The sequence below is a fragment of the Globicephala melas genome, chromosome 6, assembly GCF_963455315.2.
Source record: "Globicephala melas chromosome 6, mGloMel1.2, whole genome shotgun sequence".
Classification (NCBI taxonomy): Eukaryota; Metazoa; Chordata; class Mammalia; order Artiodactyla; family Delphinidae; genus Globicephala; species Globicephala melas.
Window position 1 is genome coordinate 14,194,090 of NC_083319.1, and position 24,960 is coordinate 14,219,049.

The window sequence follows — 24,960 nt, forward strand, 5'->3', positions numbered from 1 at the left end:
GGCAGGTGGATTCTTAATCACTGCGCCACCAGGGAAGCCCTTAATATGGACATAAAGTTTTTAAATTAGTATGATAATCTGATGGGAAACTGAGGGATCAGATTAGAAGGAAAGTTTTTATTCTTTTTTTTAATCATTGAAATGTTTCAACATATGAAAATAGAATAAAAAACCTCCATGTACCCAGCACTAATATCTACCAACATGGCCTACCAACATGGGAACGATGGTTTTTACGTGATTTGCTTTATTTTTTGTTCTCTTCCTGTTAGTTTAGTTCCCGTTGTTAAGAGTGTGTTGACACCTTGACATAGTATGTTTTGCTGGATACTTGTAAATTTTTTTTGTTGTATCTAGCCCTAAAGGGGAAGGTGGTATATAATCAGGCTTGGTGCTCCCAGATTCTATCACCAGGTTGCAGTTCTCCTGGTGGTAGCTGGCTTCAGAGAGAGACACTTGGTGTGTTTAGAAGAGTACTGATCTTGAGAGCACTGGCTTTCAGTCTGCTCTGTTGGCTATAGGCAAATCACTTACCTTCCCTGACCTGCAGCTTCCTCATCGGCAAAGTGAAGATGATGGTCCCTTTCTTTGGGTGTTTTGTAAGCATCAGAGTTACTAATTTGTCTTATTTGTGCAGGCTTCCAGGACCCTCATGGCTCTCTGGGGGTACATGAGGTTAAGAGTTGTCACCAGCTCATATGAGGCTTATAAAAACAGACTATGTAAGGCCAGATAAGGCCTTTGGTAATTCACGTTATAAAAGGCAGTGCCATAAAGGAAGTGGAAGAACCAGAATACATGAGCCGTATAACTTACTGCATCTGCTTATTTTTCTTCCCCAAACCTTTTTGCCTGAATATCTATTGCAAAAGCCAGTAGTCAGTTCTGTGATTCTAGTAACAGGTCACGTTGTACCTAGCATGATGACCAATGTCTCAAATTACTGCTCCGGAGACTTGTTTTCTGGTTGTCACATCCTTGTGCTTATTTTTGTGATTTTAGTGCCCAAATAGAGTGTATTAAGGAAATGGTATTATGATGGTTTTGATGGGGGTTCCATTGTATAGAATACACTGTTTCATAAGGAATGAATACTCTGTAAATCTTTTACTGTGGAGATGCATGTAGCATGTGCTAGACTCCAAAAGGAGCAAATCACGCACACACCAGCATAAATTTCATTGAGTTATGTTTTGAGGTCATGATTTGTTAAAGTTTGATTTCACAAATGTATTTTCTTTTGTGTGCATGGAAATTTTTCAGATAAATACAGTGTATTAACTGTAAAGTTGTAATGTAACTAAGCATAATGTTGTAATGCCAAGTTTTTTACACTAATTTTTAATACTTCATTTGTTAGCAGTCTTGCTTGAACGGTCATTTTGAGCAGAACTAATACAATATTTTGATGTGCCACAGGTAAATTTTTCCATAACCTTATGGAGAGAAAGGACTTTGAGACATGGCTTGATAACATTTCTGTTACATTTCTTTCTCTGACGGACTTGCAGAAAAATGAAACTCTGGATCACCTGATTAGTCTGAGTGGGGCAGTCCAGCTCAGGCATCTCTCCAATAACCTGGAGACTCTCCTCAAGCGGGACTTCCTCAAACTCCTTCCCCTGGAGCTCAGTTTTTATTTGTTAAAATGGCTCGATCCTCAGACTTTACTCACATGCTGCCTCGTCTCTAAACAGTGGAATAAGGTGATAAGTGCCTGTACAGAGGTGTGGCAGACTGCCTGTAAAAATTTGGGCTGGCAGATAGATGATTCTGTTCAGGACGCTTTGCACTGGAAGAAGGTTTATTTGAAGGCTATTTTGAGAATGAAGCAACTGGAGGACCATGAAGCCTTTGAGACCTCATCATTAATTGGACACAGTGCCAGAGTGTATGCACTTTACTACAAAGATGGACTCCTCTGTACAGGTAAGAGAGCCTGGAACTTTTTTTTGCATTTCATAGAGTGTAGTCTTACAAATAGAACAAAATACTCCTCAGGCTTGAGAATGGCAATTGTTAATTATATATCTATAATGGCATTATCCCTCCATCCCTGACTGGTTTTTCTCCTCTTTATCCTTTTTCACTCTGAGAAGACAATTATTTTTATAAAATTTTATGAGAAGAAAGCTCCAGACATTTTTTTAAACGTGATGTGTGTCAGAAAGCTCTACTTGTTTCTGTGCTTTTCTTCCATGTACAGTCCTCCATGTTGGGTTTTTTTTTTTTTCTATCAGCTATGATTTTAGGGGAAAAAACAGTAGAAAAGTTGCTGTCTAGTCCTAGCAAATAGGTCATTTTGGAAGAATTATATAACCTCTCTGTTTGTTCCCTTGTCTGTAAAATATGGAAAAGGAGATATTTCTGTCTTGCTCTAAGATCCTGTGGTGAGAAGATTTAGAAGAGTTTGGGCATGGGAATGAAGACAGTTGGGTATTTTAAAACTAAGCAAGTAGTTAGGTAACTTTTTATAACAAATGTAATCATTAAAATTAGAATTATGTGTATCTTCCAATTATAATGGGCATGTGTTTCTACATGTGTGATTATAATTAGTGCCTATGTTTTAGGCAATACATTTGGATAGGTGTTGTAAATAATTCTCAAGCAAAATTTAGAATGGCTCTAGGCAGTTCTTAACCAATGATAGCAATGCCTATTTATTTCCATCATATATAATATATATAGTATAGGGATACTCCATGTTCTGGATGATTAGAAATCATCCAGGATGATTTCTAATAAACACTTGAGTATTACCTAAATTACATAGTTGTCATTTTTAATGGTATATACTGTTCCTTTGTGTAAATATATCATAATTATTTAGCCATTTCCGTATTATGCATATTCAGGTTGTTTCTATTTTTATGAATATTTTTGTTTGCATTATTTTTTCCCCTTGAATTATTTATTTGGGGCAGAAGCCTCAGAGTAGAATCACAAGATCAGACGTATGAATAATTTTCTAGCTCCTCTTAAATGTCCTTTCCAGATACAGTGGATTGATGCTGTGCCCACAGCAAAGTCTAAAGTAACCTGCTTCTCCCTCAGAGTCCTACCAGACTCAGTTTTAATAATTTTAATAATTAAGAGAGGTATGATTTCTCAATATTGTTTTAAAATGGCATTTCTTTATTCATTGAGGATGTACATTTTCTCACGTGGTGACATTCTCTGAAATGCTAGACACTTTGTCAGTTTTATAAAATAAACATTAAATTTAAGGCATTTCATGGTCTTGTTTGTTTGCCATCCTGAAATTACTCCGTGCTTACATTATTTTCCCTGTCCTATAAAAAGCCTGATTACTGGAACAACATCATTTGTTCTTTTACACTTTGATGTACTTTTCCAGCTGTGGTGATGGCTTTTCAATATCCTTTTCGCGTCATGATCACCGGCAGGTAATTTTTTTTTAAAGATTAAGATGCCGTATTGCCTTTGAGCTTGGCATTTATTCACACTTGGGTCAATACTGGCAGTTGACTCATTTTCAGAACCAATTCCAGCTTTTTTTTTTTTTTTAATTTCTTGTTAAACTTCGCATTTAAAATGCCGTAAAACCTGTTACTTGTCACAGAAGTAAATGGAATACATTCACTGAATTCCTTAACTACCTGGACAGTTAATATCTGCAGATAACTGTGGACCCAACCCTGCATTTTAAGATTATTCTCCAGGTGGGTCTATATGCTATGTTATTTTTAGTATGATTAAATTCACCAGGTTGGCATATGGAAAATTATGCTTTGTTTATTGAAAATGATCCAAAGCATTAGTTTAAAGCAGCATTCCTGGGACTGTTAACTAGTGAGAAATATTTGTTAATAGAATTAAACATGTGTTTGTATCACTTTGTTACTTAAGAGCTTGTATTTTCACTGTGGTTGAATTGGGAAATTCTGAATTTGGCAATAAATTTACAGTGACTCTCAAATTAGCCCTTAAGCAAGCAATAAAACAGTATTACCAAAAAGATCGATAATGCTAAAAATTAACATGGTATGGATTGAATGAGGTAGTTATTCCGCTTATTTCTGAAATGGTAAGAAAGGAAACTGTTGTGCTTTGTGCTGTTCAGTAGGTATTTATTTATAAAATGCCTACTGTGTGACAGACAGACTGTGTGAGGGCATGCATAGCTGAATTAGAGCAGTTCTTTCTGCAGAGAACGTACACACTGGGATCAGGAAGGTAACCTGATTAAGTAAAGGTCTCCGTGTGAACTGTGGCTAATAAGAAAACACTGAAGTGGATAGTTGCTGCTCCACTGTAGTAAATTATTGCCATGTGGGATTCAGGCTCAGAGTTGTCAGATCTGACTTTTCAAGAGAAGCCCCAAGTCTAAATTTTTGTGAAATACCCTCATTTTTTTAAAAAGTATTAATTTTTAAGTATTATTCAGAATTTTAAAATATTGTGGTTGGGTCATATTCAACCTATAAGTGGCTGTGTTGTAACCTCTGGCTTAACATTCGAATGGGAAAAACGAGAGCTATAAAAGAGGTATGATCAAATGATATATTTAACTAGGCTTACTGTGATGAACATTTCACAGTATATACAGATACCAAATCATTACATTACACACCTGGAATTAATGTAATGTTATATGTCAATTATATCTTAACTAAAAGAGAGACCAACCAAAAAAGTGATACTGTTGAATTGTATGAGGGAATAAAATTATATAATTGTTCAGAAGAAGGAATGATTTCTTCCATTTGGGAAAGTAGAGCAGTGTTTATGTTGGGTCTTGAAGAATGTATAGATTTTTGGAGAGTTGAGATACACAGGGCTTTCCAATAGGAATATCAGCATTCGAAAGGGCCAAGCATGAAGCATGGAGGATGAAAATAAAGAAAACCCATGTTGGCTGAAATCTTAGAATATAATTAGGGAGAGACTCCTAGAGTATAATCTGAAGAAATAGGCTTGGGCTGTGTTTTCACAAGCCTGGAATGCCAGGAACATGTATTTGGACAGTTTTCTATAAACTATGAAAGATTTTTGAGCAGAAAAAGGGCCGAGTTCAGAGCTTTCCATTTCAGATAAGCTAGTGTTTCTTGTTTCTGTCAGACCCAGGTCCTCTTTGGATGACATATTTTACAGTATTCTCCTATCATGGAAGTAACTTATCTATAAGTACACATTTTAAAAATCAATATAATACCCAAACTTTGATCCAGAGGAGAAATAAGAGGACTGTGATTTAAAGTAATACATATTGAACACGTGCTCAAGCATGGCTTAGAAGGTGGTAAAGTAATCAGATGTTTACACCTATGTGTACTATTACTGTGAACATGACAGCTGTGAATGCAGAATGTTGTGTTTGTGTCACACATTTGTATCATGTTGTATTTTGTATCATCTGTGACACCATCTTTTCAAATGGTGAAAGACTCTTAGCAGAGTTCCCAGGAAAGTACGTCGTTCCTCAATTTATCTGGTAGTTACACTCATAGAAAATTAGGTATACAGTTAAACTGCTAATACTCTTTGTAAAACAGATTTTAGGTTCAGTCAGATAACTAAGATTTTCACTTACAAATATCTGGCAGAACCTTATGGAATGTCATACAGAATACAGATTCTTTTTGTGCTCTGCAAACATTGCAGGATGTCCAGCATTCCTGGACTCTGCCCAGTAGATGCCAGTAATGTCCTCTCATTGTGACAGTGAAGCCACCCTAGAAATTTCTGAAGTGTTCCCCCTAGGAGATGGTACTAATTCTGTTGATACCCTTTGACATAGACACATCTTGCGCTTGCAATTTAAATGACTAGTCTTGCAGTTTAGATGAGCTTAAATAGGTCTAGATATAGGATAGTCAGGGTAGAGATTTTTAAAAGTAGCAGTTGCAGAGAAGAGCAGCTATTGAAATAGAATTGACAGGATTTGTCAATGAATTGGGTATGTGGTAAGGAATAGGGAGATTTCAAAAATGGCTGAAGGCTTCTAGCTGCGTGTATAACTAGGAAGATAGTAGTAGTAGTAAAAGAATAGAAAATGAAGGGATAAATTCAAGAGGATAGATGGAATTCAATTTGGGATGAACTGAATTCAGTTGGATGTCTAAGTGGAGATTCCCACAGTATCTGGAAATGCTGGGTGAGAGCTTTGGAGAGTGCTCAGGGCTAGAGAGAATGATTTAGGAGTTAGTCACATCACAGCTATGGCTGTAAGTGAAATTTTAAAAGGAGATGGAGAGAGGAGAAGATAGAGCGTAGGAGGATCCTTTGAGTGTGTACTCAGAGAAAGGGGAGAGGTAAAGAAACAAGGGTAATGAAGAGAGTTTCAAGAAGGAGAATGAAAGTTGCCTGACTTGAAGAGGCACTGGTAAATGTTTATTCAGTTGGTTAACAGAGTCAGATAACTCAGAGGGGTGGTTTGAGAGCTGAGATCTGATTCTACCAGTTAAATATTTAAACTTAACTTGATAAGATAGCTTACTCTGTTTGGGTTACGGCTCATTTTTCTGCTTACCTTTGTTACATTACCCATCTCTGTAATTTTTATATCAAAGATTGTTTTGTGAGTTGAGAGGGCTTTTTCTCCCTTTTATATAATGAAAAATAGTCTACATTTAGTTCCCTTTCACTTTCCTCTACACTGTATCATTTACAACCTCTTTACCCAACCTGATTGTTTTCTGATGTTTATTAGGGTGTAAAACTGAATGGCCTCATGTTTTCCTATATAAACTAGTTTAAATAATTAATTTAGATAATCTCCTTCCCTTTTTTTATCAGATTGTGGTAAACTATATGATTTATCATTTTAACCATTTTAAGTGCATTGTTGTGCAGACATCACCACCATCTATCTCCAGAACTTTTAGCATCTTTCCAAACTGAAACTGTACTCATTAATCAATGACACCCTATTCCCACCTCTGCAGCCCCTGGCAACCACCATTCTACTTTCTGTCTCTGAATTTGACTACTCTAGGTACCTAGAGTACCTAGAGTAGAATCTTACAGTGTTCGTTCTTTTGTGACTGACTGAATTTCATTTAGCATAATGTCTCCGTGGTTCCTCCATGTTGTCACGTATGTCAGAATTTCCTTCCTTCTTAAGGCTGAATAATAATCCTTTGTATGTATAGGCCACGTTTTCTTTATCCCCCCTCCTAGTTTATAACTGGCCTTCCTGCTTCCAGTTTTGCTCCCCTTCAAACCATTTTCTTTGATGCAGCCATAGTGATCTTTCAGAAATGCAGATAAGGTCATAGTTAAACATCCTCCCGACCGAGTTCTCCAGCCTAACCTTGCCACTATTTCCCAGTCATACCGAACTGTTATCAGTGTCCATGTTTTAGGCAATGCATTTTGACAAGCATTGTAAATAATTCCTAGGTAGCTTTTAGAATGGATTCAAGTAGTTCTTTATGAATCGACCCCAATGCCTAGTCACGTATATTTATGTAATATATAGGGATATTTAATAGGTGCTTTAATAGTTATATTCCAGCGATTGGTAAACCATGAACTGCAGGGGCTGGATCCAGCAGAGTGGAGTAATTACCACAGAGACTCTAGGGCTCAAAAAGCCTAGTATATTTACTGTCTAGTCTTTTACAGAAATTTTGGCTGAGCTCTGGCATATACTGCTTTTTTCGGTTGGGGAGAGGGTGCTGATTAGTTCATTCATCCTTTAGATTTCAGCTAGTTAATACCTGAAAGTTTGGGGGGGTTTTTTAAGCCATGAAATTCCTTCTTCCAACAGTCCTACAGCACAGCCCGGCTTAACAGCAGAGTAGAGGATATAGCTGTGGAGCCAGTCGCTCCATCTCCTGAGGCATGTTCATGGAACACCTCGATGTTGAGGTGCACGATTGTAAACTCAGTGGAGCTTCACCTGGGGCGCTTTCTCCTTTTATCCCCCCCTTGTATTTGCTATGGGCTTTTGTACTGCCCACCACTTACTGTACTGAAGTGTTATTGTTTGTTTAGCCTTTTTGTCTTCATAGGAAGACTAAGCACCATAAGAGCAAGAGCCCTGCCTGACACACAAGTTCTCTAAATATGGGTTGAATGAATGAATGAATGAGACCCTGGCTGAACACTGGCAATAAATCAGAACCAAGCTAAGATAGGATCTGAAATGATTTCTTTTCCTGCTTTGCTTCCTAGAAATATAGTCACAAAATGCTGACTGGACCAAAAAGCTGAGAGGACCTTAAAGATTATCTAGACCTGTGCTGTCCAGTGTGGTAGCCACTCAACACGTATGGCTTTTGAGCGCTTGAGATACGGCTAGTTCAAACTGAGATGTGAAATAGGAAGTACTCACTGGATTTTGAAGACTTAGAATGTAAACTATTTCATTAATTTCTATATTGATTACATGTTAGATGATAATATTTTTGGCATACTGAGTTAAAAATATTAAATTATTTTCCCTGTTTTGTACTTTTTAAAATAAATTTATTTATTTTTGGCTGCGTTGGGTCTTCATTGCTGCGCGTGGGCTTTCTCTAGTTGTGGCGAGCGGGGGCTACTCTTCATTGCGGTGTGTGGGCTTCTCGTTTGGTGGCTTCTCTTGTTGTGGAGCACGGGCTCTAGGTGGGCAGGCTTCAGTAGTTGTGGCACGTGGACTCAGTAGTTGTGGCTTGCGGGCTCATAGAGCGCAGGCTTAGTAGTTGTGGCGCACAGGCTTAGCTACTCTGTGGCATGTGGGATCTTCCCGGACCAGGGCTCGAACCCACGTCCCCTGCATTGGCAGGCGGATTCTTAACCACTGCACCACCAGGGAAGTCCCCTTTTTTTTGTACTTTTTAAAGTAGGTGTTAGAAAAATTTAAATTGTGTATGTGTCTTGCCTTATATTTCTATTGGACGGTATTGTTCTAGATTATTGGTTCTCAATGCATTGCTAATACATTAGGATCACCTAACAAGCTTTTACAGTAATTAGATCCTACCTCAGATGTTCTAAGTTAGAATCTGTGAAGATAGGGCCCTGCACGTGTGTTTTGATAAAGCTCCGCAGTAGATTCTGATGCCTCATATGCCCATTGAGAACCACCAGCCAAATCTCGCCTTTCATTTTATAGAGAGGAAACTGAATCCTTAAATAGTAAAATAACAACAAATATAGTCTTCATTTCAGTATGCTCTCATAGGGTTTGTCCCAGTTGAAATTCATACTCTGCCTCTTTCATAACTGATAGCTATTTTTCCATTGTCTGAAACAGTGGCTCTTGATCAACCCTTAAAGGTGGCATTGTGGCTAACTTTATTTAGTCATTTAAACTTTTAGAAAACTGATCAGTTGGTGCTTTTCCAAGATGCCATGTCCTTATTACAGGGACTACATTTTTGTAGCTTCAGAATGGTTTTTTCTTTGTCAGTTCTTTTTTTTTTTTTTTTTTTTTTTTTTGGCTGCTCTGTGTAGCATGCGGTATCTTAGTTCCCTGATGAGGGATCGAACCTGTTCCCCCTGCAATGGAAGCGCAGAGTCCTAACCACTGGATAGCCAGGGAATTCCCTCTTTGTCAGTTCTTATTCTTACTTTTATACAGGTAAATTGTGAGACATGTGTTCATCATTAGGATTTTAAATGTGATTAAGACAAAGTCCTGAATTGTCACCATAATCAGTATAATATTTTCATCAGAGGCAGAAGTAAAACCTACCCTCTTTTCTGCAGAATCTTAAGAGGCTTTACAAGCTCTTTGTTGAGTTGTTGTGAACGTCTGAGAATAATTTATGTCTAGTTTTCTTTGAAGTTCCTTCACATATTTCAGGATGGCTCAAGAAATTAGCAGTTAGTCTTTGCAGAAATTAACCAGTGATTGGAGGCTTATCTATGATTTGCCTTAGAGTAGAACATGTTCCAGCAGACAACTTTACTATTCACCATTCTTTATTTGTTCAGAATTGTTGGGTAATGGACAGGCATGCAAGTGTACACATCCAGTCATAGGTGGTACCCACCATTTTGAGCTTAAATCAGAGAGCTCATGATAGCCAAAAATTCGGGAGAATTTACAAGTGGAAGCACCAAGGGGTGCTTTAGTCTAACACCACGCTATAACCTGGAAAGTTAAGGGAAAAGGACTAAACCAAAAGGCTTGGATTCAGTCCCAGGGCTGTTAACAGTATTCTGGTGACCCAGAGCAAGTTGTGTTACTGTCTCCACGCTTTGGTTTTCCCAGCTATTAAGTGAGAGTGCTAGAGGAGGTGACTGTTAAGGTTCTCCTTTAAGAATACCATGGTTTGGGGAATTGATTTTCCTTCTTTAGTGTTTGTTTTCTTACTAACCTCCCTGTTTTTCTCTTGAAGGGTCAGATGATTTGTCTGCAAAACTATGGGATGTGAGCACAGGGCAGTGTGTTTATGGCATCCAGACCCACACTTGTGCAGCGGTGAAGTTTGATGAGCAGAAGCTTGTGACAGGCTCCTTTGACAACACTGTGGCCTGCTGGGAATGGAGTTCCGGAGCCAGGACCCAGCACTTCCGGGGGCACACGGGGGCGGGTGGGTTGCCTTTCTTCAAGGGTTTCAACAGCTACTTTACCCTCATTCCTTAAAGCCAGGAGCCAAGAATGTGATCCCTTTTTTGTTTTTGTTTTTTAATTTAACCTGTCTTTCCCCCAATTTCTTTCTCAGTCACTACAGTTAATCCCTTTATTCAAGTTACTCTTTTTTTGGAATTTTCCCCCTAATTTTGCTTTTCCTTGGCCCATTTTTTAACTCTTATGTCCTTTATACCCTTATGCTAGGAGAGGCAGTTCTTTTTTTCCCCTATTTCATTTATATCCTACTGAACAGTCAGCCCCCTCTGTTTTGATCAGATTCCATACCTCCAAATTGAGTAAGTGCTACACTTGTAAATTCAGTCCACTCTATTTGTAGAATTAGGACTGGAAATCATTTGGAGTGACTATACAGATTACATCAAATTGAAGCTTGGTTGACAATAATTTTACAGCAGCCTTAGTTTGTAAAAAACTGGTCATTTGAACGTACCCTTCAGATCTGAGCTTCTCCCTCTGCTTCACTGTATTTTGGAACTCTGCAGAAATCATGTTGATGTAGTTCCCAGCCTCTTGTGCAGCTGCTCCCTTCTTCCTTTCTGCCCTTTACCCACTGCATTAGCCCCTGAGAATCATAGTCTATGCTCTTGAGACACTTATGAGCAGCCTTCCTGTACTCCCTAAACAGGTTGAGTTTCTCTGCTGTAGGTTTCCCAATACGTGTGTTAACACTTACCATATCAATACAAGTAAGTATGATAACCTTGTTTCCCCACCAACCTGTAAGCTCCAGAAGGACAGGGATCCTGCGTGTCTTATTCACACTTAGGTCCTGAATTCCTTGCACCGTACCTGGTACTCAGTAATTCTTTAATGTAAACCTAGATGTTTTGTGGCAAAAAACCAAGTCCCCCCCCATTTTGTTTGTCATCCTGTACATTTTTCTTCAGTCTTCTCTGCTACCACTTGTTTGTTGTAGAAATTAATATTTTGAAGATATATGATTTAACATGGAACTTATATATCAAACTGAGTGTAATATTCCACAGTGTCCAGGGTTGTACATTGACTTCCAGGTGATTTTATACCTGGTCAGCTTTGAGAGCCCTGTTCTAAAAAATTTCCTCTTTGCTGTTCCCTGGACATTGCTGTGGCTTTACCTAACTCCATGCCTTTGCTGTTCCCTCTACCTGCAGTATTCTCTTTCTTTTCTTGATAAATTCTACTCATCCTTCAGGGCCCATCTCCAATATCGCCTCTTCCCTGAAGTCCTCCCTGATACCCCTGGGCAGAGTTAGTCATTCTCCTTGGTGTTTCCCTAGCAAGAGGTAAACATTTATTTATCTTTTTTTTTGGACTTCCTCTTCCACCCCTCACTTAGTCTGAGTTCCTTAAAGAAAAGAGCAGTGTCTTCATCTTTGGGTCCCCAGTATTCCTTTAGAGCTTGGCAGGCATTTAAAAAACAAATATTTGAGTACTTGCTATACTCAGGCACTGTTTTAGGTGCTGGGGATAGAGCTCTAAAGAAAATCAGACAGTTTGAGAGAATGGCTCAGTCTGACCTTTAAGATCTTTGTTTTGTTTTTCTCATTACACTGGCTTTTTTTGAGTATGGGTATTGTTTTGCAGCTTATACTCTTGACGTTTTATCTTACTGCAGTAAATAGTACAAATATGAGTTGGTCCACTTACGTTCTGTTTTTCCTGCATAGGCTAGATAAGTTACGTGTAGTATCAGGCAGGCAGTCCTGAGAAGAAATGCCATTATCTACTACACTGGTTTACCTCCCACTCTGAACCTAGTACAAGTATAAGAGATCGTACTATTCCAGGAGCTTTTCATCCTTAGAATTATAAGCTATGATAATAAAAAGAATTTTGAAATGGATATATTTTTTAGCATAAAATTGCTAGCTGAGAAAGCATCATTCCTACAGTAGTTCTGGTTGAGAAATTATACAGTTGGGCAGCTAGGGAGAATAAATGTAATTGAACTCTACTATGAAAGACCCACAGGCAAAGGCGTATTTTAACTTTGTGTGTGTTGTATATACTAGTGTTTAGCGTCGACTACAATGATGAACTGGACATCTTGGTGAGTGGCTCTGCAGACTTCACTGTGAAAGTATGGGCTTTATCTGCTGGGACGTGCCTGAACACACTCACCGGGCACACAGAATGGGTCACCAAGGTAGGAAGACTTACAGAAGAAATGTTGACATCAGTCTTGCTGAGGGTGGGGGAGCTGGGGGTGGGATGGAGGATGGTAGATGCTGCCTCATAAGTGGTAGATGAGTCATAAGATGGGATAGATACAACCACAAAGCATGATGGTGTATAACAATGGCCAGCATGTAAAAGACAGTAAATAGTTTAATGAATGAGTGACTTACGGACATGGAAATATGCCCACAATATATTAGGTGGGTAGAGGGAGCAAATAAAACAGGTTACTTACAAAAAACTATGTAGAGTATGACGACAGTTTCTAAATGTGTTTTTGCACTAAAATGTTGAAGATGATTATTTCTTGTGGAATTGAGTACTTTTTTCCCTTTAGGATAAGCATATTTTTAAATCAGAAAAGTAATTTTCATTTTAAAAAAGAAAATGCTTGCGAGAAGTGGAAGAAAAATGTACAGGCTCTTTAAAAGAACATTGTGCTGGTTTCTAGCCACTTTTATTCAACATATAATTGGAAGTCCTAGACAGAGCAGAAAAAGAAAAAAAGGGATCCATGTTGGAAAGGAAGAGGTAAAGCTGTCAGTATTTGCAGATGCGTGGTATTTTGATGACTCCACCAGAAGACTGTTAGAACTTGTAAACTACATGTAAAGTTGCAAGATGTAAAATCTATACACAAAAATCTGTTGCCTTTCTGTACACTAATAATGAACTATCAGAAAAAGGAATAAAGAAAACAGTCCCATTTACAGTTGCATCAAAAAGAATAAAATACCTGGGAATAAGTTTAACCAGTACATAACAGAAAGACCTGTATATTGAAAACTGCAAGGCATTAATGAAGGGAATTGAAGTAGACACAAATAAATGGAAAGGTATTTCGTGCTCATGGATTGGAACAATCGGTATTGTTAAAACGTCCATACTACCCAAAGCAATCTGCATATTCAGTGCAATCCCTATCAAAATTCCAATGGCATTTTTCAAGGAAATAAGACAAATAATCCTAAAATTTGTATGGAACCACAAAAAAACTCAAAAAGCCAAAGCAATCTTGAAAAAGCACAAAGCTGAAGGCATCATGCTTTTAAACTATATGACAAAGATACAGTAGTTAAAACTGTGGTATTGGCAGAACAGACACATAGATCAATGGAACAGGATAGATAGCCCAGAAATAAACCCACGTATATATGGTCAATTCATTTATGACAAAGGAGCCAAGAATATACAATGGGGAAAGGGCAGTGTCTTCAATAAATGGTGTTGGGGAAACTGAACAGCCACCTACAAAAGAATGAAACGCAACCACTGTCTTACACCATACATAAAAATTAACTCAGAATCGAATAAAGATTTGAACTTCTTAACACCTGAAATCATAAAACTTAAGACTAGAAGAAGAGATCGTAAGCATCTTGACATAGGTTTTGGCAATGATTTTTTGAATCTAACACCAAACGCAACAAAAGCAAAAATAAATAAGTGGGACTACACCATACTAAAAAGCTGCACAACAAAAGAAACTTAACAAAATTAAGAGGTAACCTACTGAATGGGAGAAAATATTTGAAAATTATATATCAGATCGGGGCTAATATCCAAAATAGATAAATAACTCATACAACTCAATAGCAAAAACCAAACAGTCTGATTAAAAAATGGGCAGAAGATCTGAGCATTTTTCCAAAGAAGACATGTAGATGATAAAAGAAAACAACAACTAACAAGTAAATGAAAAGATGTTCAGCATAATTAATCATCAGGGAAATGCAGATCAAAACCACAATGAGGGACTTCCGTGGTGGTCTAGTGGTTAAGACTCTGCGCTCCCAGTGCAGGGGGTCCAGTTTCGATCCCTGGTCAGGGAACTAGATCCTGCATGCCGCAACTATAAAAAAGATCCCACATGCTGCAACAAAGATCCCACACGTGGCAATGAAGATCCCACATGCCACAACTAAGACCCAGCACAGGCAACTAACTAAATAAATATTAGGGGGAAAAAACCCACAATGAGATATCACGTCATACTAGTTAGAATGACTATTATCAAAAAGACAAGAAATAACAGGTGTTCGTGAGATTGTGTAGAAAAGGGAACCTTTGTTCACTTTTAGGGGAATGTAAATTGGTGCAGCCACTACGGAAAACAGTTTGGAAGTTCCTCAAAGGATGAAAAATAGAACTTCCACATGATCCAGCAATTCCACTTCTGGGTATTTATCCAAAGAAATTGAAAACACTAACTCAGAAAGATACATGCACCCCCATGTTCATTGCAGCATTATTTACAATAGCCAAGATATGGAAACAACCAGAGTGTCCATAGATGGATGAAGGGATATATGTATTGAAATATTATTTAGCCGTAAAAAAAAGAATGAAATCTTGCCATATGTGACAAGTGGATGGACCTCAGGGGCATTATGCTAAGTGAAGTAAGACAAAAAAGAGGCAAATACCATACAATCTCTGTTATAGGAAGACTCTACAGGGGAAAAAAAAGCCAAGCTCATAGATACAGAGAACAGATTGGTGGTTGCCAGAGGCCGGGGGTGGGATGTGGGGAGTGGGAGAAATGGGTGGACAGTGTTTTTTGGTTTTTTAGTTTAAATAAATTGCGAAGAAAGGGAAGGAGGAAGGAGGAGAAAATAATGCTTGCAAGAAGTGAACCAAAAATGTACAGGATCTTTAGAAGAATGTTGTGATGTCTTCTAGTTTTCAAAAAAACGATTGCTGTGAGAATCAAAAGCCATGTAAAAAGTGGAAATGCCATGCAGAAACACTTTTTTTGAGTTTATCATGCTATTCTGTGAGGGGCTAAGGATGCAGGAGTGAGCAAAACAGACCCAGGCTTGATGCGAATGTTAGTCTAGTAGGAGGAATAGTTATTAGTAATTTCACAAGTTCACAAATTGTGTTAAGTGCTATGGAGGAAAAGTGCAGGGTCTAATTCATTTTGATTCAGGTAAAGCTTTTAGAGAAGGGGCCAAATGTGAAGAATAAATGGGAGGTAACTGTGTAAATGGAGTGTTTCAGAGGGTGCCGTATGTGCACAGGCCCTGGGGTGGGAAAGAGCCTAGAACATTTGATAAGCTGTTGCCCTGGAAGGCCAGCGGAGCTGTGCTGTAGTTGGGGGAGGTGTGGGAGAGGGGCCATCATGTACGCTTTACTAGACCTCATTAAGGATTCTGGATTATTGTAAGTATAGTAGAAAGCAAGTGATGAGTTCTGAGCAAGAGTCTGGTGTAATTTCATGTTTTTAAGAAGATAACTGCTGGGCTTCCCTGGTGGCGCAGTGGTTCAGAATCTGCCTGCCAATGCAGGGGACACGGGTTCGAGCCCTGGTCTGGGAAGATCCCACATGCTGCGGAGCAACTAGGCCCATGAGCCACAACTACTGAGCCTGCGCGTCTGGAGCCTGTGCTCCGCAAGAGGCCGCGATAGTGAGAGGCCCGCGCACCGCAATGAAGAGTGGCCCCCGCTTGCCGCAACTAGAGGAAGTCCTCGCACAGAAACGAAGACCCAACACAGCCAAAAATAAATAAATTAATTAATTTAAAAGCAAATTTAAAAAAAAAAAGAAGATAACTGCTGAGTGAAAAATGGGTTACAGTGGGGCACAAGTGGATGCAGGGTGGCCAGTTAGGCTTTTGCAGTAGTCTAAGCAAGAGAGACCCATGGCTTGGACTTGGGTGGCAATAAAGAAAGAGAAAGGCATACACGAAGGATGTGTCTTTAAGGTAAAGCCAACTGAACTTACTCATGGGGAGCAAAGAAGAAGAAAGAATCTGATGACTAGTGGCTTTTAGACTGGGTGGGTGATTGTGTGAGAAGACCAGTAATACCACCGAACTGTACACTTAAAAATGGTTAAGATTCTACATTTTATGTTATGTGTATTTTACGACAATAAAAACATTGGGAAAAAAATTCTGTACTGGGTGCATTCAATTTTAAATAGAAAAGTTATATAATACAAGTTGGTGTTATGTTAAAAACAGTGGACTTGGGGCCAGGACACTGACTGAGATGTCTTAGATAAGTTACTCTTCCCTTCAGGGCCTGAGTTTCATCATCTGCTAGATGTTCCTGTGAGTACTAAATGAGATGATGGGACAGAACCCAGCAAGGTGCCTGGCACTCAGTAGCAGGTCTGTCAGTTTCATTTGAATCTGCAACCCAGGCTTCTGAATGAGTGAGCCTGGCCTCCCCTCTCACTTTATGCTTATTTATTCCTAAAATAACCAGAAGCTAGTGTTTACAGATTATCCCACATGCTAATGGAATGTTAGCTTCCATTACATTATTATTTTCTTTGTTTTATTTCATTTTCACTACAATTATTTGAGATAATAGGTGCCCCATCCCCTATTTTAAAGATGAGGAAACTGAGAAATGAAGAGGTTAGATGGTCCTGCCCAAGGTTGCAGAGTCAACATATGACAGATTCTGGTCCCAAGTCGAGTGCCTTTCCCTTTATGATGCACATGCTTATGAAAACAGGTCCTTTGTATCTATTATGTGAATGGACTTTTTTCTTTCCTATCCCTCACATTTTTTATGAAGTCACGTTTTATATTTTTTTTTTTTTTTTTTTTTTTTTTGCGGTATGCGGGCCTCTCACTGCTGTGGCCTTTCCCGTTGCGGAGCACAGGCTTCAGACGCGCAGGCCCAGCGGCCGTGGCCCACGGGCCCAGTCGCTCCGCGGCACGCGGGATCCTCCCGGACCAGGGCACGAACCCATGTCCCCTGCATCGGCAGGTGGACTCTCAACCACTGCGCCACCAGGGAAGCCCACGTTTTATAATTTTTAAAGTCAGTCGTAATGTATGCTTCCAGACTAAAGCTAAGAGTAAATGCTGCCAACATTAGACACTTTTAGGTCTTGCTAATAATCTAAAGAATCTGGTAATAGTAAAACTCTAGTAAAGGTTAACTTGTGTTATAGTTAACATAGAGTTATAGATTACTCATATACCATATCATTTTGAGCTCTTTTTCCTATTTTAATAGGGGTAGGAACAGTACTAAAAGGATCTTTCTGTAACATGGATATTTATTATTTCTAGGTGGTCTTGCAAAAGTGCAAAGTCAAGTCTCTCTTGCACAGCCCTGGAGACTACATCCTCTTAAGTGCAGACAAATATGAGATCAAGGTGAGGTTTTTTTCCCTCCATTACTTTGCCTTATGAAAGAGTGTGGCACGGGGGGAATATTTCAAGGGAGGAAGGAATGTCTTTAAGCCCTCTTAAACCCACTGGAAAGAGAATTGTTCATTTTCCTGTGCTCTAGGCAGTTTCTAACTCTGATTTGTAAATGAAGGGGGAAAAAATCCACAGAAATTTATCTTCAATGCGTTCTTACCTTTTCTTAAGACATATATCTCCTGCTCTCCTCAATTCTTAGATCTAAAGTATGAAAACATAAACATTTACTTGTGTCATAATAATAGCAATTTGCAAAAAAGTTTACAGAGCACTCTTACATGTGTTTTTATTGCATCTTTTAAACTGTTCCATATGGTAGGCACTAACCGTCTTCACTGCAGGAACTAAGGTTCAAAGAGGTTAAATATTTTACCCAAGATTACGCAACACATATGTGCCAAATCAGAATTTGAACCCATGCTTCAGCTGTAAAACCTGTGGTCTCTCCAGTTTACTTCACTTTGTATTTGACGTCAGCAAACACAGGCCACATTGTTTAAGGACAAGCTTTTCTATGGTGATGTGATTTCTCATCTTTCCTAATTTTCTCTTATCTGTAGATTTGGCCAATTGGGAGAGAAATTAACTGTAAGTGCTTAAAGACGTTGTCTGTCTCTGAGGATAGAAGTATCTGCCTGCAGCCAAGACTTCATTTTGATGGCAAATACATTGTCTGTAGTTCGGCACTGGGTCTCTACCAGTGGGACTTTGCCAGTTATGATATTCTCAGGTAATATTCCCTTGGACCTTTACCTTTAACAGTCTGTTGCAGTTTAATAATAAAGGCAAGGGCTTCCCTGGTAGCGCAGTGGTTGCGAGTCCGCCGATGCAGGGGACTCGGGTTCGTGCCCCGGTCCGGGAAGATCCCACATGCCGCGAAGCGGCTGGACCTGTGAGCCATGGCCGCTGAGCCTGCGCGTCCGGAGCCTGTGCTCCGCAGTGGGAGAGGCCACAGCAGTGAGTGGCCCTCGTACCGCAAAAAAAAAAAAATAATAATAAAGGCAAGACTAAATATTTCCATAAACCAGTTAGTAACTTGCTTTGGGGAAATGTTTAGTCCATCAGTTGTGTGCTGAAAATCTCACACAAAAATGTTTTAAAGGCAGTAATTAAATTAGAGTTATATGTTAGAATGTAAAGGGTCTAGATTCTAAGTCTTCTTACTTTGAGTTACTTCCACTTTAAGAATTTCTGAATTCCCCTTCCAGCTTCTCTGGAAAATGAAGAGTTTGGATGAAAAGATCTTTCAGATCTCCTCTGGTTCTAATATTTTAAGTTCTACTTCCTGGTCAGTTGAAATTCTGTGTTGAGGGATTGAGTGGCTTTCGGCTGACTGGCAGAAAGACAGAGAAACTTGGAGAAAGTTACAACCTGCAAAGTTTCTCTCCAATGAAAGAAATAGAGGTCTGTAGACAAATAATTTTGTGATTCACTGTATATCATAGACCCCTCTTGGAGACTGGCGGTATCTGTTAGCATATTGGAGGCTGATGGAAGCCAGTGACATATGGTGATTAAGAGAACCTACTTTGGTGATAAATAAACCTTGGTTTAAGACCTAGTTCTCTTTCTTATGAGCTGTGCGATTTTATGTAAGTTTCTTAACCTTTCTGTGTCTGAATTGTCTCACCTGTAAAGTAAAGTTTAAATGAAATGCCTGTAATGAGGACCTAGCAGACGACCTGACAGGTTTTTATTACTAATAGGTGTGAGAAGTCCTATATAAAGAAACCTGTTTTAATTTGTTTAACCTACTGTACTTCACATGTATTGTGCATAGAGCCCTTGTTTTGAGGAGCACATGTTAACAGCTCACAGAATTAGTGTTCCATAGCATGTCAGGAAGTGCTGGCCTGGGGACAGAAACTGAACATTTTCTTCATTGTTTTTATGCATGACTGTTTGAGGTCAACTTGTATGGAATCTGATCCCGCTAGCCCGCAGGACTTTGGTGGGCCCAGTCTCTCTGGTTGTAAAGTTACAACCTCATTTATGTCTTCCTGGAGTTAGACCTACATTTCTAACCAGTTAGATTTCCAAGCTGTCAGAATAATTTCTAGAAATGATTGATGATTACATTTTGACAAAAAAAGACTGGAACAGATACCAGAAAACATTAGTCCAACCTCTTCATTTTATAGATGGGGAAACTGAAGCTGAGAGAGGATAAGGGCCTTGCCCAATATCCCACAGCTCACCCTAGTCCAGCATCCATCCATCCATCCATCTGTGGTTGGATCATCGGGCAGGCATATGCTTAAGGAACCAGCAAGCCAGAGAGAAGGAACTTTTGAAAGAACTTGATTCTTTGCAAAGTAAGAAATTGGAGTACATTTGGCCATGGGTTCCGCACCCACAGATTCAACCAACTGAGGATCAAAAATATATATAAAAAAAAAAAAGTCCAGAAAGTTCCAAAAAGCAAAACTTGAATTTGCCATGCACCAGCAACTATTTACATAGCATTTGCATTGTATTAGATGTAAGTAATCTAGAGATGGTTTGAAGTATACGGGAGGATGTGTGTAGGTTATATGCAGATACTGCACCATTTTATACAAAGGACTTGAGCGTCCATGCATTTTGTTATCCAGGGGGTTCCTGGAACCAGTTCCCCACAGATATGACCTTAGTCACCGTGGGAAAATCAGATCTTTGATAGTTTAATATTGTTTTTGTTTTGAATTAAAATTTAGGAGAGAGGGGTGACGAGGCAAGGTGGAATAGAGGTATTATAATCTGATTAATGCTTAGAGTTTGAGAGTCTCTAAAGGTTTAATTTGATCCTATAGTCTCGTGCTTCTTACTCAGAATGGCATATAGAGTCCAGAGTCCCAGATGAAAGTTCTGTTAATTTTTGATGTTTCGATATACTAGCTGTAACCAATAAATCTGCAAGATTGTTTGCTGCTAGCAAGTACTAAGTTCAGATTTTTTTATTTTTTGAAAAGGGGCTATTTTATCTCTTGCTTTTTCCCCTCAAACATGAACATAACAGCCTCTTTTTGAAATCTTGTACAAATCCTGTGGCCTCAGTTGCCAGGACCAGGTTGCATTCTGTAAGCTTTGATGCTAATTGAAAAGAAAGCACAAATAGTAGCATGTTGCTCCATAAAGCTAAGCTATGGTGCAATCCCTTGAGCTAGGTTATCTCAGTGCAGCAGGTGGGGTTTTGTAGGTTTAAGGGCCCAGAGTGCACAGCAGGGATGTCTGTTTACAGTTCTAAAGTAATCAAAGTAGACAGGCTGTGAGCCCGTCAGGACCTGTGTTCTGTCCTGCAGCACATTTGTGCTGGGGTCTTTGGAGTCAGCTCAACTTCCTCAGGCTTAAGTCCTGTCCCCTAGCCACTCTGTTTTCCAAGTTTCTGGTCATTTTCTGCTTGTGTTGATGATGTGGGACTTACTAGACTTTCCTGCTGCTTCCCCCAGTTTCCTTTGGCGCTCTCTTGTAGGAATTTGTATTTTCCCATGCTTACTGCACCACTTCTCTAGTCATTAGCAGATACTTATTTATTTAACCTGTATGTTAGGCACTGTGATGTACACTGGGAACCAGCAGAGACACTTACCAAACTTGTGGAAATGACTACCCAGGGAAGGCTGACTAAATTAAACAGCTGACTGCATTCAGGTGTTTTCATGGTTGGGATAAGAGCAACATGGTTCAGGGTACTTTGAGACCCTGCCTAGTTTGAGGAGTAAAGGAAAGCTTCTTTGAGGAGGAGATTGGGGCCGAGCTCTAAAGGATGAGTAGACACATTTCACTAAGCGCCAGGAGCGAGAGTGCAGCGAGGAGCATTGTAGACGCGAGGGCAGAGTCTGCTGAAAGACCCTGAGACGCCAGAGCCTGGTGCCTTTGAGTGACTGAAAGAAGGCCAGAGTGGCAGATGTGCGTGCAGTAGAGAGCCATTGAAGGGTTTAAAAGTTTAAAATATGATAGGATTAGATTTTAGTGTGAGGTTAACTGATTGGAAGGGGCCAAGGGCAGACGTGGGGGCACCCATTGAAAACTCTTGGTAGCAGTGCAGGCAAAGGTGATGTCCTGGGTCAGAGTTGGGGCAGTTCAGGTAGTAGTGAATAAATTAAAGGAAAGTTTAGGAGGTAAAATCCGTAGATCTTGGTGATTGGATTTGTGGTTTGCAATTTGCATGGTTGCCATGTTTCCTAGCTTGAGCAGCTGGGTGAATGAGCAAGCAAGGAAATGAAGAAGAGAAGCACGTTAAGAAGGTTGTTTTGGACTGTTTGAGTGTGAGGAGCAGGTCTTACTCTTCACTGCTAAATCCCCTCCCTTCCTGATACCAGACTAAAATCTGCTCCTTTGTAACGGTCTTTCCCTTTGACCTTCGTTCTCTCTGCTAGAGCGCCTGATGCCTGGCCTCTCACGCATCCTTCACTGTTGAAAGGCGATGATCATGTATAGCTTCCCTGTCCCTGCCACTTTGCTTTCTCCCCGCCTCAAGCTCATATTCTTCAGCTGTTCCTTGCTTGTCCTGGTCACCAGGCCCTGTCCCTTCTGATTGACCTCTTGGACATACACTAGTTGGTAGTGTCCTTGTTAAGATGTAGGATAAACTGGAGTCTCACCTAGGCTAAATATATTGTCACAGCAGAATTTGTATAGCCCTTGTCTTATAGCTCTTTTCCTAGTGCCTCCAAAGAGGACAGCAACTTTTCGCCTTACTAAAATGTGCAGATAAGAGAGACGGAGGGTTTCATTTCGTTTTGTTTTGTTTTCATTTGTGTTCCTGTTTGGCAAGGTCCCTCCCACTTTCTGCCTTTGTCGTCGATGTTTTAGGAACTGCCAACCTGAGAAGGTTAAGGCTGTCCTCCCAACTCTCACAGTTTTCTCTAACTTACTATCAATCTATTAATAAATGTTTCTGAATTATTTGGGGGAACTTTATATATTCAGCCTCTGCTGTTCTTAGAGAGGAACCTGTGTTTGCTACGTGCCGAATAGAGAAGCACTGAGTCTGAGTCACTTGGTTTTTAGTCTTTGTTCTGGGCTGGGGGAGGTTTCCCTAGGCCAGTACCATCGGCCCTCCGTATCCGTGTGCTCTGCATCCATGGATGTGGAGGGCCAGCTGTACTACGCCATTTTATATAAGGGACTGGAGCATCCTCGGATTTGGGTATCTGAGGGCGTCCAGGAACCAATCCCTTTGGATAACAAGGGATGACTGTATAGTAGTTTTTACCTAGTGGTAAGAGTTGAGTGTTACCCTCTCGTTCTGACTGGTAACTAACTAGTTGTGAATCCTTAGCCAAATTATTTATCCTGGCTGTACTTCAGTTTTCACATCTTAGAAGTGAGAGTATTAAACGAGATAATCTGTAAGATCCTTTCCAGCTTAGATGGGCATTTTGTGCTTTTATAAATATTCATCTCCTTATATGCCTATGTTATATTCCCTTATCATTATGAAGGGCTCTTCTCCCCGGCCTTTTTTCTAAAGGAGGGTGAGCTTTTTATCCTCATATTTTCCTTTTTATAAAAATGTTTCATTTAACTCTAAATTTGCTGCTTGAATTTTGCATTGGTTTTAAATTTCTCCAGAAAAGATTACAGTAGCATAAACAGAAGCACAGGTGCCTTCTGGTTCATGTTTATTAACTCTCATCCTTGTAGGGTCATCAAGACTCCTGAGATAGCGAACTTGGCCTTGCTTGGCTTTGGAGATATCTTTGCCCTGCTGTTTGACAACCGCTATCTGTATATCATGGACTTGCGGACAGAGAGCCTGATTAGCCGCTGGCCTCTCCCAGAGTATAGGAAATCCAAGAGAGGCTCCAGCTTCCTAGCAGGCGAAGCGTCCTGGCTGAATGGACTGGATGGGCACAATGACACGGGCTTGGTCTTTGCCACCAGCATGCCTGACCACAGTATTCACCTGGTGTTGTGGAAGGAGCACGGCTGATGCCGCGAGCTGCGCCGCTGACTGACTTCGGGCGCCGGGGCTGCGGGTTTTGAGTGCAACCTCTGTGGCAGCCGACTGCATGAACCAAAGTTCTCACCTAATGGTATCATCACGCAGTGCACAATCATTTATCTCTGTTTGCCAGGGGACCAGGGCTCGGGGTCGGGGAGGGCTCATTTTGTTGACATACACCGCAGCATGCTGATGGGGTGCACCGTCGACTTCATTCGTACTTAGTTATGTTGGTCAGTATAAGAGGCTGCATTTGGGGTTCATCTTTCTTGAATATTGGTTTTAAGTAAAGATATTTAAATGGCTCATTAATCTGCTAATTGGTTGCCTATAAAAACACATTCAGTCTATTATTAAAGCTTTTTACCATTGCCTTTTTCTCTTTTGAAGTTGAAGCAAAGGTGCTATGATGTTGTTACAGCAACTTTTCTCACATGGGGCTTAGCTTTTCTAACAACCCGTGTTATAAAGACCACCAGGTTCTGTGACATGCATACTCTCCACCAAATACCAGTTCTAAAGAAAAGTTGTCTTCCACTGCAAATCCAGCTCTGTAAATTGATGGTTTGTAACACATTCTAAACCCTAGTTCTTGACGGAGTGAAGGTGGGCCATGTCTATGTGAGGAAGTTATGTAGTTTTTGTTTCTAGGTGGAGCAAGCTGGTCCTTGGTCCCCCACAGCTTAGGTCACTGCACAGAGGTGACATGGTACAGTAGAAAGAGCACTGAGCTGGCAGATTGAAGACTGGCTCTGTTACCTAGGAACCCTGCACCCCAGGCATATACTTCTCTGGTCCCCATTTTCCCTGTCTGTATAGCTAGTTGTTAGGCTGTCACTTGGTTTCTAAGACTCCTTCTGGTCCTGTGTCTGCTGAGGTGTGCAAAAGTTGATATTTCAGTTTTGTCTGATTGCTGATTCATTGCTTCTTTAGGTTTGGAGATAATATATAAATGAAATCACTGATAGAAGGTTGTCACATATAAAGAAATCCAAACGTACAAAAAAGAATGGGTAAGAGGGAATGTAGAAAATGTTACATGTTCCACTTTAAAAATGTAAGTGATTGGTAGAAGAAATGCTGAGAGCAGCTGTGGTCCTCTAGAGAGGCAGTGTGCCATATTAGAAAGAAAGATCCCTGAC

General features: G+C 39.9%; 1 protein-coding gene across 2 annotated transcripts in view; it reads left to right on the forward strand.

Annotated features, from left to right (window-relative positions):
• Nucleotides 1-24,189, forward strand: part of FBXW2 (F-box and WD repeat domain containing 2) — a 28,029-nt gene extending 3,840 nt beyond the window's left edge. The window contains exons 3-8 of one of the 2 annotated variants that reach the window (XM_030858855.2): nt 1,420-1,929; nt 10,299-10,493; nt 12,550-12,683; nt 17,752-17,838; nt 18,450-18,619; nt 23,518-24,189. In XM_030858855.2, the coding sequence (XP_030714715.1) occupies nt 1,440-1,929; nt 10,299-10,493; nt 12,550-12,683; nt 17,752-17,838; nt 18,450-18,619; nt 23,518-23,806 (1,365 nt within the window). In that variant the 5' untranslated portion in view covers nt 1,420-1,439 and the 3' untranslated portion in view covers nt 23,807-24,189. The remainder of the gene's footprint in view (nt 1-1,419; nt 1,930-10,298; nt 10,494-12,549; nt 12,684-17,751; nt 17,839-18,449; nt 18,620-23,517) is intronic. The other variant, XM_030858856.3, reaches the window with a different exon arrangement.
• The last annotated feature ends 771 nt before the right edge of the window (nt 24,190-24,960 follow it).